This window comes from Amphiprion ocellaris, chromosome 20, assembly GCF_022539595.1.
Source record: "Amphiprion ocellaris isolate individual 3 ecotype Okinawa chromosome 20, ASM2253959v1, whole genome shotgun sequence".
Lineage (NCBI taxonomy): Eukaryota > Metazoa > Chordata > Actinopteri > Pomacentridae > Amphiprion > Amphiprion ocellaris.
This window is the reverse complement of record NC_072785.1, coordinates 19,886,859-19,908,064: the sequence shown is the minus strand read 5'-3', so window position 1 is coordinate 19,908,064 and position 21,206 is coordinate 19,886,859. Positions and strand designations below refer to the sequence as shown.

The 21,206-nt window shown below is 38.7% G+C and overlaps 1 protein-coding gene across 7 annotated transcripts in view; it reads right to left on the bottom strand.

The window, feature by feature from the left end:
- ralgapa2 (Ral GTPase activating protein catalytic subunit alpha 2) overlaps positions 1-21,206 on the bottom strand; it is a 99,470-nt gene that overhangs the window by 63,830 nt on the left and 14,434 nt on the right. For all 7 annotated transcript variants that reach the window (XR_004848689.2, XM_035955700.2, XM_035955705.2 and 4 more), the window contains exons 2-15: positions 17,950-18,060; positions 17,495-17,544; positions 8,685-8,742; positions 7,171-7,214; positions 6,848-7,028; positions 6,528-6,643; positions 5,678-5,816; positions 3,732-3,940; positions 2,828-3,067; positions 2,394-2,576; positions 1,815-1,949; positions 1,498-1,646; positions 1,247-1,358; positions 639-876 (exon numbers count right to left, since the gene is read on the bottom strand). Coding sequence is in view for 6 of the 7 variants with exons in the window: in XM_035955700.2 (XP_035811593.2) it covers positions 639-876; positions 1,247-1,358; positions 1,498-1,646; positions 1,815-1,949; positions 2,394-2,576; positions 2,828-3,067; positions 3,732-3,940; positions 5,678-5,816; positions 6,528-6,643; positions 6,848-7,028; positions 7,171-7,214; positions 8,685-8,742; positions 17,495-17,544; positions 17,950-18,060 (1,965 nt within the window). In the remaining variant the exon portion in view is untranslated. The remainder of the gene's footprint in view (positions 1-638; positions 877-1,246; positions 1,359-1,497; positions 1,647-1,814; positions 1,950-2,393; positions 2,577-2,827; positions 3,068-3,731; positions 3,941-5,677; positions 5,817-6,527; positions 6,644-6,847; positions 7,029-7,170; positions 7,215-8,684; positions 8,743-17,494; positions 17,545-17,949; positions 18,061-21,206) is intronic.

Sequence of the window (21,206 nt, the reverse complement as noted above, 5' to 3'; positions counted from 1 at the left end):
ACTCACAGACGAGTGAGTAAGTAAGACAAGCAATGGTACTTTTTGATTTAATTAAACCTTATTAAAACAGTACAGTAGTGTCTTTCAACATCAGTGATGATTGCATTAAACGTTCATGTAGTGTGTAAATTCCCTAAACCAGCATGAGCAAGCGTAAGTGCACACTTTAGAATTCTAGTGGACAGAATTTGAAATTTTCAGTGGTGGAACCAAAAAAAATTTTACCATGTGGCAGACAGCTGTGTGACTGAAGGATGTAAATCAAGCAGTATGTCACAGATCTATGTTCACAAATTGGAGCCTGATCAATCTAAGTAAGGTAGATGTAGTTTATGGCAACTTTATGTTTAAAAGCTTCACAATGTCACTTCTTCGGTTAGAAGAACAACAATGGTGTCCATAAAAAGCATCAATCTATACTTTTTCACATTTTAATGCTGCAAAACACTGATCACCAAAAATGACCTTTTAATGTCCAAGTGACAGAAGCTAACACAAATATCGATCATACAGTAAAAAAGAAAAAGGATACAGCTGGAAAGAAACCAGAATTATTTTTCTGGAAATCATTTCAAACCTTTTATTCAATTAAATTATAGCCATCCCATTTCCCATCTTCTGCCATTTTTATCCCTTACCACGTCCTCTCTGCTTCTTCTCCTTCTGTTCACTGAGCTTGTCCAGAGGCAGGTTGGCCATGTCCAGGCCATAAACAGAGCGTGCCAGCACAGCCGTCAGCGAGTCCATGATGCTGGCCCACTCTGTCACCAGCTCCTCCCAGCAGGTAAGAGAGGACAGCACTGCCAGCAGCTCGTCCCATAGCTCCCGGGAGATAAATACGCACAGGTTGGCTCGCACCCATGCCACAATGATGGTCTGAATGCAAGAGGAGAAAAGGAAAAAAATGAGCATTGACAGACAGGGTTGTAGCAAGAAATTCCAGCTTCTGATATAATGTGGCAACATGAAATTCACCCTGACACATCTAATTTGGTGTATTGTTTCCTTGCCTTTCCCACAACAAATTACTCCAACTAAGACAGATACACTCAATATACAGCTGGTTCCTAAACGACACATTTTCTTGCTGCTCTTCAAAGAAACTTTGTAGAACAATATGTCAATACTTTAAATATTCAAAAATTAAAGTGTTCTCTCGGTAAAAGTACTGACAGTAGGTATGATCACATATCCATGATATGCCTTGTGCATCAGTTAATGTGGAAAAATGTACATGAAGGCATACCCTAAATAGTATAGATGCTAAATTTTCAGCAAAGCTGTCTTTTCTTTGGTTTTCCTGTGGCCTCTTCATCACTGCCTCTGTGATTCTCAGTAGTACCTGCAGCATCTGCTCCCTGCAAAAACAGATGGTGAAGTAGTGCAGTGAGGAACCCCACACAAAATGACAACATCTGACTGCCATGAAGTAATAAGTAACAAAAGTGTTGAAAAGCATGTACAAATCCTACAAAACCACTACAAGAAAATACTGACCATGTCTGTGTATTCATGGTGTGCTCCATTATCATGTGCCGATAAATGCTGAGAACACCCTTGCACACTTCAACCTGATTATCCAGGAGTTTAGGTACATCCTGGCATGGCTCCAACAGGAACACATTGGATGAGTTGGTCAGGAACACCTACACTCATAGGCGTAGGAAGACACACAATAAGGTTGGGCAGACAATAAGACAGAAAGTGACTAAGACAACAGTGATATTAAAAAAAAAGCATACATTTAAGAAATGCCAATTGTGTTTACCACATGATCACTGGATAAAAACAAACCATTGAACATAGAAACAGACCTGTAGTGTGGGCTGGATGCCAGCCTTGACGTCCCTGTTCTGCTCCTCAGTGAGAAAGCCCCGACTGATGGCACTGCTGAATGAGTAGGTCCTCCCCCAGCTGGACGACCGTCTGTGACCATGACTCTCCAATGTCTAGTAGAGGACAAGGCAGGCCAGTCAGTTGTTTAGTAGACATGACCAAAATACTAAGACACGTATTATCTATGGTAGACAAGCTCGTTCATACTTGTTAACAAACAGGATGTTTTGACTTGACACAAATTGTAACAAATAAATGAAACAAGCAACTAGCTTTAACAAAATCATTATTCAACAACCGAATCTCACTTGATTTTTCTATATCTTTCTATAGAAATATTCCATTATATATTGCACTGAACAAAATAGATTTTCTGTTGCATTAGTAACATGCAAACTAGGTTGCTCACAGAACATGTAACTGAAGACAAGTGCAAAGAAACCTAGCCCACATTACACTATCAATTCTTTTTCAACCTCTTTATAGTATAATTAACAGCACATAATTTGCATACATGATTGGAAAATATAAATTTACTGTCTGGCTGTAGTTTTTACTTGTGCATGTATGCTGTTTGTCTCTGTGATGAGCATCTGCTCAGAGCTGTCATCCACTTCATCTTCCTGGGTAGCTCTTTCAGGCTCTGTCATGAAGCTGGGCTTGTCCTGCAGGATCCACTTTCTGTACACTGTGATCACCTTCCTGGTTGCTGACGCCTCACAGGATGGCAACAGGAAAGCCTTCAAGACAAAAAACATGGACTTTTATTATAAACTAATTTGAGGTTCTGAATAGTTTTCAAGGGTGGCTTGTTAGGTAGGATATTAAAGTTATGTTAATATTAACAACCAGCAGAGGGCGACACAGTACATGTTTTAGCAGTGTAGCCATCTAGTCTGTATTAATCAATTTGAAAAATAAACAACACTTTCGATGTAATTTACTTTGGCAACATCATAGAAAGAAATATTGCTTGGTGACTTCACTGTACCTGGTGGAAGACTTCGTTGACAAAATTGACATTGTCCCTGGTGGACAGTAGAATGGAATGCACCATCTCATAGACATGACGGTGCTCCTCCTCAATGCTACACAAACTGGAGTCGCTGGGCCGTCGATCTGATAGCGTGCTGCTGTTGGAGTGGCTCTTCTCAGGCTCCCCCACTGGCCCGTTTGTATCCCCATCTGAAGCTTTATCCTTCTCCTGGCTGCTACTGCCTGCAGTGACAGTCTGGCCATCACAGGGAGACAGAATCAGTGAGGAATGAGAATCCATGGGTATGCTACAGGGGGCCTCCTCACAGTTAAATAATGGGTTGCTGGAGTCTCATTTACTAGAAATTCCTTAACTGATTAGCTGTATGAGTATTTTTAACCAGAGATGAGCTACTATTTAAGTTGCAATTGATTTTCACTTCTGTCTAATCATGAGGATATCCACTGTGTTTTTGCCTATAACTTCAATAACTCCATTTAATGCAAAATGCTCCAAAAAATGTAAAACAAGAAAAGTATACTATAGGCATAGTACTATATCAGTCAGCTGCCAGTTTATTAGGGATACCTAGCTAAAACTAATGCATTCCACTACAACAGTCTGGCAGTAATTCCTCACAGGTTTCATGATGAGTAAAGATGTTTGTGGTGCTGTTCAACTATACTATATTACTTAGAGAGTTGTTTTCTGTTACTTGGCCTAAACTAACTGATTTCAACAAAGCAGAAATTTGAAGACACATTTATTAATAAATGTGTGACTATTTTTTCAGGAACCTCCATCTGAGGTATCATTACACAGATGCTCTGGGATTTTGCTTTAAAAAACTACCTTCATAACAGCCCTCAACTTCACATGATAGAATGAGAAATCAACACGGCGGTTCTGTCATGTTCACCTGGATGAGTTTGGGAATGACCTCGGTGCCGTTCTTGGCACTCTGCGCTGCAGCAGCACTGCTGACATACTTCTTCTCCAGGAAGAAGGTGACCAGCCAGGTGATGAAGGCCACACGGGGTGCCAGGTATTGGTCCCTAGTGCAGAAGGTGCTCTCATTGTTCCGCGTCACTGGCACATACAAGGGTTTCGGTCTGTGGTGGGGGAGGTCTGATCAAGTAGGACAGTGGATGAAGAGCAGAGGACAGTGGCAAAAAAAATGGAGAAAAAAACAGAACAGAAGAGAAACACAAAGACAGACTAGTGTTAAACATTAACTCCACGTGTCTATCCATGACAGAAGCTCAGACTACTGAATCAAAAATTGTTCATTTAATCATAAAGCCTAATGTGTTTGTACCCAAATCTATACAGTCTACTTGTTACACATGTAACAAGACTGTTAGAATTTCATGTCACAGCAACACACAAGGGAATAAATTACATGCTTCTAAAAAAAAAAAAAACCCAAAACCCTATAATTATCATTATAAGATGAGCAAAGTAAGACAAGGTTTAAATTGGGTTTTCAAAACTTAAAGAACTAATTTGGTAATAGTAGTAAAATTTAAAGCTTTCTAACATTACTTCAAATATTTGATTTTCAATGAATTTATTATTTAATCTCTGTGTGACCTTGAGTGCTACTGGGCTTAAAGATATTAGCTATGAGAGCCTGCAGAAGTAAAGAATACCTTTAATACCTTTAATAAAACCATGCAAAATTCTACCTTGGTAATGTCAAGATTTTCTGAGTTACAGTCCCATAAAGTACAAGGTCTGAGTTGAAATTTTGTGCCTTATAATTGTAATCCTCATGACCTCATATGTAAAGGTGATAGCACATAAAATTTTCAGGGCACAGAAAAACTGCACAAATTTAATGTTTATGAAATCGAGTAAAAGACACAAGCATTAATAACCCAGACACGTAAGCTGCTTTATGACAATTCCCTGGGCAAATTTTCAAGGGTCGTATCACCATGGCAGGTGGTTGGTCAGAACATTTTATAGCACATGAAAGGTACCATCTTTTAGTCATGATTTCTTCTGTGTAAAAAAAAAAAAAATTTTTTTTATAATAGTCACATTTTAACACACATAATATAACTTATGTCTGTGAAATGGAGAAATAACAATGGTGTTCACACTTTTTATATAATAGTTCGGGTAATTCACACTGATAAAAGGAAGATAACAGCCTTTCAAATTCTACTCAGATGTGTTAAGTTCTAATTCTGTTAGGTTGTTCTGTTGGCCCGATTCTGTCCTCAAATTGTGAACAATGGTGATGTTTTATCATCAAAAAAAAATCTGCGATTCTGTGGGGATCGAGTGGGATTTTTTTCAGATTTGGTTAACTGTATATGGAATGACCTATGCAAAATATAATGAATTATAAATAAAGGAAATCATAAATCTGTTTTTTTTACTGTTTTTATATATGTTCTGGTGGTTACTGATGACAAGCGGAGAGTTGAGGTGGAGTGGTTGGTAAACTAGGCTATAACCATATCAACCATGACAACCACAGCAAAGTTAAATGCAAACTCTGTATGTCAGAACTTGCTCTTCATTCAGCAACATCACATCAAAATTTGCATCATACATAGATGTATTTCAAAAGTATGCTTGCATGACTCCCATGACAATGTGTTCAAATCCATCACTGAAAATCATTGCATTGGATTTCCAGATAGTCTATATGGAAAAAAAGGGAACAAGCAGTAAAATCGTTGTATTAAATAGCCAGTTTTGAGTAGCAAAATTTTGCTTTTAATAACTAAAAAAACAACCTCCTGAATCCATGTAGAGAGTGTGTACCTTTGCAATAAGAAAATATTCCTTTTGAAAAGACTTCAGCACAAAGGCAATTGTATACACACTATATTCTATACGCCAGCTTACCTAATAAAGGCTTGTAAAGGTTTGTTAGCTTGGTGAAGGAGGGGAATAGATGTGGAAGGTAGTACTTCTTGAACAGGCTGAAGAGAAACCTGAAGCCTGTGTCCTGGTTCTCTTTATTCTTCCATTCTAAACTGGATGCCTGGCAGACACACAGCACAAAGGTACACAAGGTCAGGCTACAGGGAGAGGAGATGGTTCCAGCATCACTCACACAATGACAGTGTATTGTTGGAAACATAATAGTTTGAAGGTTCCTTTAAGATAAGAAACAGTTTACAGTGGTAAAATGGTTTGGCTTAGGTACACATAAGAATGACAACTTAATAGACTTCACAACTGATACTGAATTTAGTTGTTATCTTATTGTTGTATAATATGTAGTTTACAAACTACCTGAGCACTCACATCGTGTGTGTGAAAACAAACATGTAGTGTAACCAGAGCACAGTCTGCAATTTGCCGTGTTCACTACTTCCAACATAGCTGTTCTTTAAACAGTGGAAAAAAGGGCACCAATATAGTGCAAAAAACAATGTTAATGGCATATTCTCATGGCATTTTAGAATAAACAAAAAAGTCTGTTATGTAGATTTTTGAAAGTGTTGGCATGTGACAGAAAACAATGTATAGAATCATTTTCATGCAAATATAAAAGAGTCTAGTTTGACTGTTACTAATTGTGAGCAACAGAAATGTATCCATCCAAGATGAATCTGTCAGACAAAACATCCTGTCCCACTGTGACAATCCCATGCTAACAAGGGAATCAGTCATTATGATAACCTCATTTTTAAGTACTAAATATGTGCCATTATCTATGTAGTCTTTTACCTGTAAAGTTAGTTATTACCTGGATGACCATGTACTTGAGCAGTGTTTCAAGGATGTAACAGGTTGGGTCATCTGCAGTTTTTTCTCCCACTACGGCTGGAACTAGTGGGGTAATCTCCTCAGGCACCACCTTGGCTGCTCAGATTGACAGATACAGTAAACCAGAGTTATTAAACCAGAGAAAATCTACCCATACAACATCATTTAAGTATGTTTGTAGATTACCTCAAATACCACCCTTACAATATAAGGCTATGCACATTTCAGAAAATATATTACATTACAAATGTGCACACAACTCAGAAGCATGCATAGTCATACATGTCTGCCTTGTCTCACCATCAGGGGGGTTGGAGAAGGGGTTGTAAATGATAGTGTCAAGGGTGCAGGGTCCTCTAGAGGAGGGCACAGCAGGGAATCCTGGCACCAGACAGGCAAAGATAAGGAACTGCTCCTCGGCACAGTTGTCCCTCAGGGCCTGCAGCCACAGCAGGAAGAGACGGATCCCCTCACAGCGGATCTAGACAGCAGGAGAAGGAGTCATATTCAAGTGTGCAGAAAAGAAGTGAATTTTATTATTTTAATTCAACACAGAAAGATAAAATACTGATTTAAGACTCTATGTAAATGATCACAACAGTGACAGAGTGCATAGCACTCACTTTGAAGGAATTTCCAGTGTGTAGAAGCTTTTTCAGAATAGATCCTAAATGAAGGAAAAAGTTGCAATTGTCAAGAATTTTTACAATTCAAATATTGAACAAAAAGACCCAGCAAACAGCACAAAGCTGTCATCTCCACTGAGACAAATTGACCTTGATGAGTGGTCCTGACTAACTAGTGGGTAGAGTGGCAAGGCTTCACATTTCCCTGATGAAAATTAACATCAGTTGGCAGTGACATGCATTCATGAAGGCAATCTGGTTCCACTGTAATCAAATGAGACACTACTCTGATTGCTAAATACCTTGGGCGGAAGAGGTCTATGTGTGTGTGAGTTAGGACAAGCTCTTGACAGGCTGCAGGCAGAACTGTTCTTCTGAGGACAATGCAGGCTGGAAGACATTTTAACTGGTCCTAATAGTGATTTTAAGTTTTGGAATAGGTTAAAAACAGGGTTATGCTACATTAAAAGGTAAGCTACTCCACAGATGTGTTTAAGTCTTAATCAAAAAGGCCCTTAAATGAGTGAAGTATAGCAAAGCTGACATGTTTGCATATGAGCCTGTGAGTTTATGATCGTGTTTGTGTGGTGCACTCATCAGGATGATGGGCATATAAAAGTGTGAAGGAATCCTTTAACAGGTCATGGGCTCAGGATAGAAGGATGATAAAAGATGTAAGGATTTTCTTTAGCATCTTAATGGTCTCTGTGAAAAGTCTGTGACTTTGCAATCCTCTAATAAAATGACAAAACAACCAAGTTATTTATGCTATTCTTGGCCTGCTCTATCCTTCACAAGGAATTTGTCACAAAGCACTGAATTTCTATCAGTAATGGTACTGGATGTAAAATGTGATTAAAAAAAACTATGTCAAAGAAAAAGTTATCTTGGCTGAACTACATAAATAACAGCACTGCATCTTGACCAGTGACACCTGAACTGATGAGTGTTAAAGAAAATTCTATGTGAGAGCAGCAAGAGGCTAAGAGGCAGCTTGAAACCTGAGATGATTTGTTGTCCACTGACGGACAAAATGGTGAATTTGTCTGGGGCATCCACCCAGAGATGAGTCTTGATATTTGAAATTACAAGCCTGAGGGGAAGGCAAATCTGCAGTAGTGATCTAGACCTAGACTGTTTGGCTGCCAGAGGCTGAGAAACAACAGCCATAATTAGGGTTATCGCTTCTTGCAAGGGTTTTCCTTTTTTGTGCAGGACTGAAATCATGCAAGCATAATTCAATTACTTATTTGCATTTCAAATGAAGTGCTCATTTGCATTTTCCATTTACATCCCCTTCTAAGACTAATTATTTTCTCTTCATTATGGAAGGCTTAGGCATGGTTGTGGTGACATTTTTTGTCCTAAAGTGTATCTCAGAGGTTACAGAAGCTCAACGAAGACAGACAAATACACAGTGCATAACTTCCCATCAGGTGTTACAAAGAAACAACGGTTAACAGTGGTTGTGCAAAGTATTTTTTAGAGCAAAAAAGGTTTCATGTACATACCTATGCTGTGAAACTGCCATCGGTTGTAGATTTTCTCCGGCAGATGCTGTAGAATTTTCTGTTATAAATAATATAAGAAGTAATAATTAGGTTTATTAAAGTTCCAGGTATTAAAGTTTGGTAAAATTCAGGAATCGTAAAGGAGTAAGGTCTGCATTAAGCTAAACATCTTCTTTATATGATCCTAAAATGAAATAAAAGGGGAGGAAACAACTGACTTTGCCTTGGTAAGTGGTGCTTCTTGACCAAAGCAGTATATATTTAAGGAATACATCATCTTTGCCTTTTCTCTCCACTTCACCTCGCATGTCCACAGAATCCGGTGACAGCACTCATCGCCTCACCAACAACCGCTTTACAACTCAATTAGTGCGCTCTAACCTTTCAGCAGCCTATCATTATTCTTGAATACAGCGACAGGTTAACTGGGTCCCTCTGGAGAGATGAAAAAAAGGCAGGGTGCCAGCAGATGTGTGTGCCTGTGCACGCACGGCTTGTTAATAGTCAGTTCACTTTGAGCAACTGATGCCCCAATGGCTCACTTCTCATCAAATCCTAATCACTGACCCAGTAAGATTTTATGATTGCAATGTAGAGGTCAAGCCTGTCCTTTACCGCTTTACGTATGCAGCTCTGACCCACTCCACCAGACAGCCAACTCTGGTCGGCATGATAAAAAGCTCATCTGCCCTGGAGAGTGAGAAACACAGGCGAGAGAAGGATCCAGAGCATGACAGAACTACTAAGACTAAGCTCTCTCCAGCCACAGATGCAAAATGCTACAGCAGAATCTGAGAGGGAAAAAGACAAAAAGAAAGATGACAGAGTTCGAAAGAAAGGCTTTATTTTACTTTTGGGATCTCAACATTTTTTTCTATTTAAAACAACAATGACGCTTAGGTATATTCAATGATTTAATTGATGAAAATAAGCTGATAGCTTTCAAATTTATATAAGTGTTAGACAGATTGTTTTAAATTAGCAATTGCAAAATGGTAGACCTAACAATATTTTTAATGCCTTTTTGTTGGTTGTCATTGTTTTAGAGAACCAAATGATTATACTCTAGTTTAAAACTGTCATATGATCGGAATGAAATTGCTCTGAAAGGTGACATGATATCATTATTGTGCCCTGTGCTTTGTCACATTATGCTGAGAGCTGTGGTGGCCCAGAAGTCATCCCATCATTTGAGTGTCTCAGTTTGTCAACAGCTTCCTTCTTCCCTTATCATCCTCCATCTTTAACTTTCCCGTCTTGTCCTCTGAGACTAAATCCCTGTCATTATCAGTGACAGCGGAGATATTGAAAGGCATACATGACTTTAAGGAGGCGCTGGATGACTATCTGTGTTGCTCAACTTCTCTTTGATCCACAGACGTGATGATATTCGTGTACAAGCGTGTGGCTGCACCTTGGTATTGATCCCACATGGGATTATTACATCTCCGTACAGGCTCTGTACAGGTTTCCTTCACCATTTCCTTGGGCCAGCAGAGACATTATGCTAGGCAGAAACACAGCAGGGTAGCCTGCTTAAGCCTTTCTCTGTGTGCGCGTGGATGTGCACATGAAGACACAATACCATAGTCATTCTCTGTCCTCACAGAGCACCAGGAAGGGAGAGTGGGAATGAGATGGAGACGCTAGCTCAGAAAAAACTCCCTGTGGAGCTGGAATAGCAGCCGCAACAATGAGGAATTTACTGGCAGATACGAGCCGAATGCAAAATCTACCGGACTGGAGGTTGTTGGAGTTACTCTAATCTGCAGCCATACTCCAGCATAAAGATAGGGGCATTATTGTGGTACAACTGCAGTCTTAACACATTTACATGATCCGCACTTAGGTTTCCAGTGGCAGAGCCTGAACATGACACAGAATATACTGCTCCCAGAGGTGGTCTACAAGGGCTTTTTGATGGCAGCGGTAGACATGCAGTACACTAAGATATTTAGTCATTTACATATTGCTTAGGATTTTTCACAACTTGGAGATGGAAGACAAAAGATGATGAAATTTCCAAGTCACAAAAACACTGTAGATACAGTGCACTAACGTACTAAGATAGCACAGAATTACAAACGCATATACGGATATGTGTGAATACAGTAATGAGAAAATTATGAGTGTGACAATCCTACTACAAAACATAGCCAAAATGCAGACTATAAAACACAGAAAGTACAGTAGGGAATAAAGTGAAAAGTATTGTTTGCATGATACCCAGGTGCTACAATCATTTGTTGGTCTACAGTAGCAGAACACCTAATTTTCTTTAAAATGCTTCCCAAAAGTGTGGACCCAGCAAGAATATTTACATACTGACTAAATTTCTTCACTTGCCCTCATTGGTTTTGACATGTCTTAGTAAATTAATGCTAGGTGCATATACCCAATGGAACATCAAGTAAATATAGCTGAAAACATAAAACACTGGCTTCTATGTTACAGTTATTACCAAAATACCCAAGCATGAACAGCATTACTAAAATGTTTTCATTCTCCTCTGTGGCCAGTGGATGGCAGCAGCAGAGTGCAATGAGACTCTCTTGGCTTCTCAGAGTCAGTCAGCTCAGCCATCAGCTTCAGGTTCCTCTTTGGTCTATGTGAAAGCAAAGCTGCAGCATGTTTCCTCTAGATACATCTTTAAAATTCTTTTCATGATCAGACATGAGGGCATTTAGATGATTAGGGAGCTAATGTTAATGCTATTTTTAAAAAATAATTATTTTTTAATAGATAACTTTTGAACAAATGAATTTATCAAAATTTGGCAGGTTAATACTCTTGCTAAAGTAAAAAATAAATGTTTTCTAACAGTGACATGTTCAACAGAATTTGAGATGTCAAGAGTCATTTACTCAACCAGTTCCATGCACAGACCCAAATTACATTTAGTAAATTTGCATTGAAGCATTAACCAATATTTCCTTTCTGGTGAACTATGATTTATGACAAGGGATGCATGAAGGGGAATTTAATGACTTTGGGTAAATTTCTCAGACATGTTAGCCAATTTTTAGAGGAATGGTTTAGTTACTCTAAAAGGCAGGAACAGACAGGATAATAGATGTCTGCTCATTATACAAGGTTACACTGTGTGAATAATTATATAATTATTAATTACAAACCATTTACATTCACAATACTTACATGTCGCATTTTGGCATGGTATTTAAGTGCAAATAAGTCACAATCAATTGTATGTTTACCATAAGCTATGGCAAGTAAGGAATAACAAGCCTCAGTCTAACGTACATGATCTTCCTTTCAAAAGTTTCCTCTTTTCCTCTGCTCACAGGCACCATTTTACTTTTCAGTAAGATAACTGTGCTGCTATACTGGCAAGTACTGTGATAAAATTGAAGTCTCAAACCTGGTTACATAAAGGTGAAACAGTCAAAAGCTCCTGATATGCAGCTGTTTTCAAAAGAAACTCTTTAAATATAAGACTCTAGCTGTTGCACCACCCAAGGTCAGTTATCCATCAATAAAGTTTATAAAGAAAACAATCAAAAGGTAGATTTAAGAAGGCAGATTTACCCATATAAGGGAACTCAGTAAGTCAAGTCTCAAATATAGATGGGGGGGTTTACAGAGAGGATGACAAGGAGATATTCAGAACGCTGAGTCAGGTCCGGCTGACAGACGATAGGTCATGGTGAGGTCATATCCTGGAAAGAAAAAGGATATGCACAGACTTTCCTCTGAGTTTTGTTGGGCCCAGGGCTGTCCCTTAACCTGTCCCATAACCCCACTGGCACCAAGATCGAACTGCTTTCAGACCATGAGAGGTCATTTACGGTCATACGGGAGCATAAACAAACTGGAGTCCCTGAAGGCCTGAGAAGCTCACTCTGATCTTGTGACAGCAAAAACAGTCTACTAAAACAGAAACTGCTCTCACACTTGCTGTGTAATTAGGGTTTGTCTACAACAAATTTTCAGCACCCTTCCTGTTATGTACTAGACATACTTGCAGTGTAGCTGTAGAGCAGCAAGAGGCGACAGAAGAAGCAATTTGAAAGAATACATCTGGACAACAACACAATACAGAAGTGGTTGTATAAAAATGAGATAGAAATTACTCCAGCTGGAAAGCATATTGCATCAAACACCTCCCATAAACACTAGTACTGATAATCTAAAATTCTTTGTAAACACACGAACACTTAGTAATATAAAAAAATGCCCATGGAAGATAACTCGCACTATGATAGTGCCTGTAAAAAAAGCTGAACTCTCATTGGACCCTCTGTAAATAAATCCAAAAGTATTGAATTACACAAGCCCTCTGAAACTCCTTTGCTAGTAATCATCAGGAAGGGTTATGTCATCCAAACAACAAATATCTATAAATATGCCGACAATTAGGAAATTAATCTAACAGAAGAATTCAACTCCATTACAGTCAAAGAGTAACCTGGGCCAGCAACTGGATCTCTGAACCCTTGACTATACTCCTTTGTGGCAATGCACACTGACAGGTGCGGAGACTCATGAACACGTACATGTTGGTATTTTATGCTACTTTTCTAGTCTGGAGTCTGCGTGGAAGATTCCATTGCATATATTAACTGTAGATCATATGTACATATTACACTCTCTATGTGATATTAAAGTTATGCCGATGATCAGAATCATGCAGTAAGACATGTCTGCTTGGTTCTTTTGATGAGTTGGCCCTTTTACTGACAGTGCTCCATTGAAACAATTAGCAATTCACTATCTTATTATTTACCGCCGCACAAGGTGATTATGATTGTTTTAAAGAAATACAAACGAGCCAGAGCATTTTTTCCCCATTCGAAAAGAAAGATAATAAGTTATGTCCGGACCATTCAGCGCAATTCAAGATCATTTGTAGCATAGTCACTGCAAAGACTGGAAGCGCAGACACAAATTTTGCACTGTCGCTGCTGTGAGAAGACTAAACTGATGTGGATCCTCATATACTCGTGATACCAGCAAAGCATAACACTGGCCTGAGTCTTTGTAGGTAGGTCTTTAACAGCACTGCATATTTGGATTGTGTGCTTTTCCATCATTTCTGCTAAACTGCATGAACTCAAACTGCATAAGGGACACTAGCCAACTTTAACTTTTGAAGTTCTAAGTCGGATTGAGATGTCAACTCAGGACGTTCACCAAATCTTTGCTTTTAAGCTTGACCTTTACCTTAAGGTTCATTTTGATCCTTGCTGTAAAATAAATCTTCTTCCAAGGTCTTCTAAGATCTCTGGATACGGTAACCATTTTTTTTTTTTTTTGAAGGATTTGACTTTTTGCAGAGCCGGTTACACGAAAGCAACTTTGCAGCATGATGCTGCCACCACCCTGCTGATTCATGGTGGGGATGGAGTGTTTCTGCTCATATGTCATGTTAGGATTACTCTACTTGTAGCATTTAGTATAATTATTATTAAGCCTTAATTTCCAAAATTCAGTCTCATCAGACCAAAGAATCTTCATTCAGACTGAGCCACTGAGTCAGCTGCAGGATCATACGTGTCATAGGCTTCATTGTGGCCCCCCTCTCTATTAACCTTTTCACTCTAACACTTTGAGAATGGTCTGTTCGAAGCAGATTTTCAGTACGAAAATATTCTCTCCGTTCTCTATGGCGAGCTTAAGCAGTTTAAGGAATAGAATTTACTTTGTAAAGTATCTTTCCAGTGCCCTTGTTGCTGATGTGCTTGAATGTTCCTGCATGAGGTAGTTATTGCCAGGGTACCGACAAACAAGCAGTTGCATGAAGAAGTGTGTTTATCTTCTAATCACTTGCCACATCCTGATTACACACCCTCTCTGCTGAATTTGTTATGTGCAGATGCAGATGATGATTTAGGTGTGTCACAGTGAATGCTTAAGCAATGCAGTGATTTGGATTAATGAGAGAGAACTTCTAATTGAACCCTCTGTGGTCTCACAAATCTGGAATAACTGGAAATGCAGGCAGTTGATTTTTGTGATTGTTACCTGAGGTTTCAGGCTGAAAGAAATCTAATACGAATAAACATAGTTTATTGTGTTAAATCTAATGATATACATCTAAAATGACATTTTAGTTTTTACTATATGGATAATTATAATGCGTACTATTACAAAAGCAGACAAATTAAAATAGCTCTGGTTGTACTGAAAAAAATTAATATTCTTTTTTTCATCCTACTGCACTGAATTTCTACATACAACGTAAGACATCTGAGGGAACATTACAATGAAACCACTGGCCAATGATCCAGAGGGTGAAAAACAAAATAGAGCTTATTGTGATAATACTAGTCAAATGATAATAGGTCAGTACTGAATCAAATTTCATAAAATGGCACCAAATATTTTTTCAGTAGGTTTTATGTGGTAAAAACCTTCGTCTACAGTACAGATATCTAAAAATAAAAGGAGCTTCACAAGATAAGAGAAGACTCTTGTATACTGTATCTTCAGCAGTGTTGTTGCATTCTCACAAAGATCAGGTCTCTCATCTGTCAGTTCTTGTGCAGCATCAACAGCTGCCATGGTAGGATGCCTCTGTGCAGCAGACACAAAGAAATCCTGGAAGGGAATGGCAATGGCTGCTGCTAAGGTGGGGGTGGAGTGCTTCAGCAGAGTTTAGGGAGAGGGACAAAAGATTACCCCCTCTAGATATCCATTACTCAAACAGGCTCAGCATGGGAGATCATACTCCCCAACAGCAACCCACGAAAAAGGGGTCACATACCTCATCATGACAGCAAAGTAATCCCTACGTAGCCAGCTCAAAGCAAACACACATGGAGACATGTACTGTATATGTCAGACAGATTTGAATGCAAGGAGGGATTCAGGTGATGAAGAGTGCAAGGGACCATGTTTCTCATTTCCCTGGAGTGATGAGGACATAAATGTGGCTTTTCAGGAAAATTCCTACAAAGAATAACAGGGGCAGCGATGTCGAGCTGTGTTGTTCTTCTTAACCTGTCATACACCATTAAAGTGTGTCGCAACGCACTGTGCTACAAAATGGCTTTTGTCCCAGCCATTATCCATTTATAGGCTATTCTACACAAAGCTCTGAGGTTCCCTGGACAAAGGCTGCTCAGGCTTATGCTCTGGTTGGTTGATTCCCGTGACTACAACTAATGATACATATTTTCCATAGAACGCATTATTCTGCACTGAGCAACTAGATTTGTGATACATTTGCTTAGATTTAAATTTAACATAAGCGACAGCATGCATAACTGTGCTGGCTGCAGAAAGGAGAATTATTAGGTTAGACTACACATTTGCTTCAAAATATTATTAATCTATCTTTCACTGCATCTGCCATGTCCCTGTATTACATAATACAACCTCTAGGATAACATGATGAATATTAGTAGTGCATGTTTGTGAGAACAAATGCATCCATTGATATCATATTTATGACTATATATGATCCAACATACCTAATCTAATACTGTGTAAAGAGAAAGTCTGCACAGTGTACCAGAGCTCAGGATCAAAGCCACTCTGTATCTGTCCTGTACACACCACTTAAAGCAAGCTTATCTTCTCAGTGCACGGGTAAAAGCACACGTTGTCACAGACAGGGGCTAAAAGGGGACAAATGAGGGTTAAGCTGCTTTCAATATTAGTTCTTTCTGAAAAGATGACTCCATAAATATGTAGAAGGCATGAATCCAGGCTTTATTTACAGGTCAGATGACTGGTTGTGTGCAGACAGGCAGGGTGGCTTTCTTATGTAAGAGTTGAGAAAACTAAATGGAAATCTAGTAAGTTAGTTTTCTTTCCTTTAAAACCGATGAGGTACACCAATCTTGATGTCATTTTTTTCTTCTTATTAGAAACTAACTTAACATCCAAACAGCAGCAGAGGGCCATAGACACCAGCTTCATTAATAAAGCCAATATTGTACAAAAGATTGCTAGCCTGAATCAACATCAGCAGACAAACAAATAATGCACATAATGCATGCTCTGAAATCCATTACTAAGTGCATGATGCATCACCCAGACACGGCCAAAAATGTAATGTGATAACAGGAAAATAATTGGAGTGCAGGTTGCATTAGATATGCTTGACTAGCAAATTAGGAATCCATAGCTAAAGACAGACAGCAGTATCTGATTTGATGTCTGGTCTGATGCGAACAAACTCATGAACATGTCAGTGAAGCTGAGTGCAAAGTTAAAGATTCTCTTCTGCTCTTTCTTTGCTGGAGTGACTTACTCAGTATTGGACATTATTCAAGGAAAACTCTTACACTGCTCCCAGGTGATCAGAAAAAGTAGGACAATACATACTGTAGAAAAAAAGGGACAATCAGACTGCCCCACATTTTGATCTGCTGCCATCCTTCCAGTCCTGCCCTGAGCAAATGTAACCGGAGAGTCGACTGTTTGTGTTGGAAACTCAAGCTGCCTTCGCAGTCAGGTGGGAAAACAAGGTAGGAGACATTAACCTGTTCATGTGCAGCATAAAAGAGCTCAGAAAAACAGAGGGAGTGGCCATAGAGCCAACAACATGTTGGACACACAGGCACTCTCCAATTTGCATACACACCTGGGTTTTAAAAATAAGAAATGAGAGCTGGTCTAAGACTAGGAAATTAGTAAGCGTGGTCTTTTTTTTCATCTGCACAATCTCCCACTGATTTCCAGGCTATTTGAGGGAAATCCAGGAAGTAGTCAGGGTTGCAGTATGGCACCATGGAGACTAGGATCCCACTCCTGAGTTCAGCAGTAAACAGGCTGAGGCTATAACAGCTATCAGTGGAAATCAGATATGGAGACATCATCAAACAAAATGACAGATGACTTACTTCAAAAATAAAGAGAATAGAGTCCAGCTCCTCCCTTTGAGATTTGTTCCCTGAAACGCAAAGAAAGTACTTTTAGTACTACAGTAGGTTTTCAAATACATAACCTGCAGCTACACTGCATCAGGCTCATCAATAATTTAACAATAATACGGGCCATTTGGTGAACACTTATTCAAAGAAATTTGTGTTACCATGAGAACATACTCCCAGTGGGAATGAATTCTCGACCCCCAAGTGCTGCAGGCGGGTTCAATGCACATAGCTGTACTCGACATATGCAGAATGCATTCTCTAAGGGCTTATGCTCAGTGTACTGAAAATGTGGGGTAGACGGAAAATAACCTCTGCCATAAAGCGTGCCAAAGAGAGCAGGGAGAGGGTTAATTATTGAACCACCATTTAGACTAACGGTTAACTAGTGAGTGTGTAGTTTACAAAAAACAGCTTGTACTCACCTTTTTGTTTTAAGTTGCTTTCCAGTGTAATGAAATTTTCATAGAAGATAAAATAAATCTGAGAACAGTTGCTCTCAAAGAACGCCTTCAGTTCACTCTTGTCAATGATATCTGCGAAAAAAGAAGAACAGTCAATGAATGGAAAACTGCAATATTGTGGAGTCGCTCACATTTGTGATCTAACGGTCATAAAACAGTATTATGGTTAATGAATGCAAATCCATCTATAGCAAATATGAATGGTTCTACTTGTTTGATTGTGGAAACAACTGGCTGAAAATGTTCTAAGAATTTCCTGCACATTTTTTGTATTTACTTCACTACCACACAATTTTAGTGCAATGAATGGTACATGAATGTCCTATGTGCATATCCAAGTGTCAAGGCTTGTGAGTGAAGAGAGTTTTTCTAACCAACTATCTATCAACTCATTTGATCTATCTATTTTGAGATACTTGAATGCATTCAAATAGTGAGCATCTCTCTTTAATTCTCACTTTCGGTTATGACTTCTTGTCTCTTTAATTCAGAAATGACTGTTTAACATCACTGTTGTTGCACAGTTGACTTCCTATTTGTTCCCCATTTTACAGACTGCATCTGTTTTACATCAAGGCAAATTACTTCACTCCTTACACAACAAAACTTTGCCCACGCCTCACCTGTAACCATTAGCAGGATGATAGCTAGTTTTGCTGTTTGAAGTGTTGAGAAACAGCTTTGACTTCCAACTGATCATTTCACAATCCCTTTAAAAGTGCAGAGATTTCCAAAGTATTCCTTCAGTACAAATGATTTCTGTCTGAGGTGACACAATTTATGGCTTTCTGTAGAAAGACACACATCTCTGAACAAGAACTAAATTTGCTACTAAACGTAGGCTCAATTTATGCATCTGCTATAGGCCTATATGCTGCTTCGGAATACGCAGATTTCTCTTGACTACAAGGGTGTGTTTTAACAAAAGTCAAAGCGATACAGAGAATGCTATCGGTAGGTATATGCAAATGCTCCAACCTGAACCCAGGCTAAGATACAGTGGCCCCAAGAAATATTTGGACACCTGAGCCATGCTAAACCTAATGCATGACCTTCACTGCATTAGGCTACACAATGTCAAAGCAAATTACATTTATTTTAAGTTATTTAAAGCTAAGTGCAAGCACACTTGCCAAGCAAAAGTTTCTACAAAAAGAAGTTTAAGTTTTCAATAGTAAAATAAAGCTCATACAGATCAAAATGATGACAAAAGGGCATTTGGACACCCGACAGAGGCATCACTAAAATCAAAGTTAACAGTTTGCCAGCCTTAAACTTGCAGAACTACGTGGACATGGAATCAGCTACTAATAACTGTGATGAAAGTTTCCTTCATGTTCTGCCAACAACAAGCTCAGGAAATTTACACTACAGCATCAATTAACAGGCACGTTTGTTCTTCATGGCATCCCATAGGTAGGTCTAAGATTTAAGTCAGCACTACCAGAGTATCATAAACATATTGTTAAAAAGCAGACGGGTGCTTTGGATCATTATGATGCTAAAGGATCCCACTTCTGTTGTTTGAATAATTCTTGACTGATGGGTATGTTCGCCCTTTCTCAAGTAACAAGCTGATTCATCTATTTTAACAGGGATTATTTGTTTAGAATAATGCTAAGTCTGTTTTTCTATGGATTTAATACCACTTTTCACAGAATGGCAATGACAAAATCCCAATTCTCCACGTAAAGAACTGCTACAATGTGCTACACTTTTACAACTTGAGATGGGCCTGGTCTAAATAATCAAATATAGGCCAGGAGGAGCCCTGGCAAAATAACAGCAATTAAGGTTCACCTTCTGTTGCAATTCTCCCTTTACCACATGGCAAACTGGAAGAGTCCCAGAAGCCGTCCAGCTCCTGTGGAGTGCTGGAAAAATGTATTATGTGACAAAGACTCAGATGACTTATCTCTGCCCTGAGATTAAAGCAGGGATAATGAAGATGTATGGTGGGAAAATCAAGTCAAAGGCAGGACTTTTGAGTTTTCAGCCTCGATACAGGCAAAAATCAGCAAGGCATAATATGGGAATCCTTCAGTAATACCTTGGCTGTTTGAGAGACAAAAGGTCTATAATATAACTAATGTTCCCTAAATGCAATAAAATTTGACAAACTAAGAGGTAGGGGCTTGACAATGAATCAAATAAAATGATTAACAGATGCTATTACTCTGTAACTGGCCTACTTTTACATACATCAGTATGTGCAATAAATTAATCATTTCATTTCAGCTTTCCCTTAACCCTACGAACCCCCAAACCTGCTGGCGAGTTTGAAAAGCATGTTATTTAAGAAATTGCAAAAACAATAACAAACAAACAAACAAACAAAAAATATATATATCAGAACTAAAAGAACAAAATATTTTCAACTATCTGATGCTTCTTGAACTAATCACATATGACCTCTGGTTGTGTCAGGAAAAAAATTCAAAATGTAATATTACATCAAAATAATTTTATTGCCGATGTCTCATTTGAAAATTGTCAAAAAAAATTGCATGGACCAGCCGCAGTAAAAAAAAAAAAAAAAAAAAAAAAAAGCACAACTGAAGTCATGAATGACTCACCTGTGACCAACATTCACATGACAACAATTCAAGGACAGTTTGGCTGAATTGGGCTGAACTGCAAGGTGTGTTTACACAGAGCAGATAGGAGACAAGTATAGAAAGAAATCAAAAATGTAATCTGTAAAATATCTATAGCATGTAGAAACACTATTTTTTGGCCAGTACTGCTAACACCTGTGGGCACTTCCAGCTTTTTCAAAAATGCTGTAAAATATATAATCAAAGAAATTCAAATTGTGTTTTTTGTTTGTATTATTATTTATGGCATTATAATTTGCTATACTGCACAAAAGACATTTTTGAGTTTTTTCTACTTCTAGCCATGGTTATGCCGTTTCCATGGATGTGTGTTAAATTGCAGTACAAAAATAGGATAGTTAATGCTTTGGAAGTACCTTAACTTGCCTGTAACTTCTAGAGCAAATCAAAGCATACCAAACCAAATGAACAATCCAGCCACTGTCAGTTAGCATTAGCTTGCAAGATTATGTTCACACACACACAGAACCACCTGGCAAGCTCATGCCCGGCTCGAAGCAAGCAATTTACACGTGTGACTCGGCTATGATCAGCCTAATGATGGAGCAACAAAAGCAGCCACAGGTGCATATGAGGAAGAATTGGTACAAAAAGAGAAGC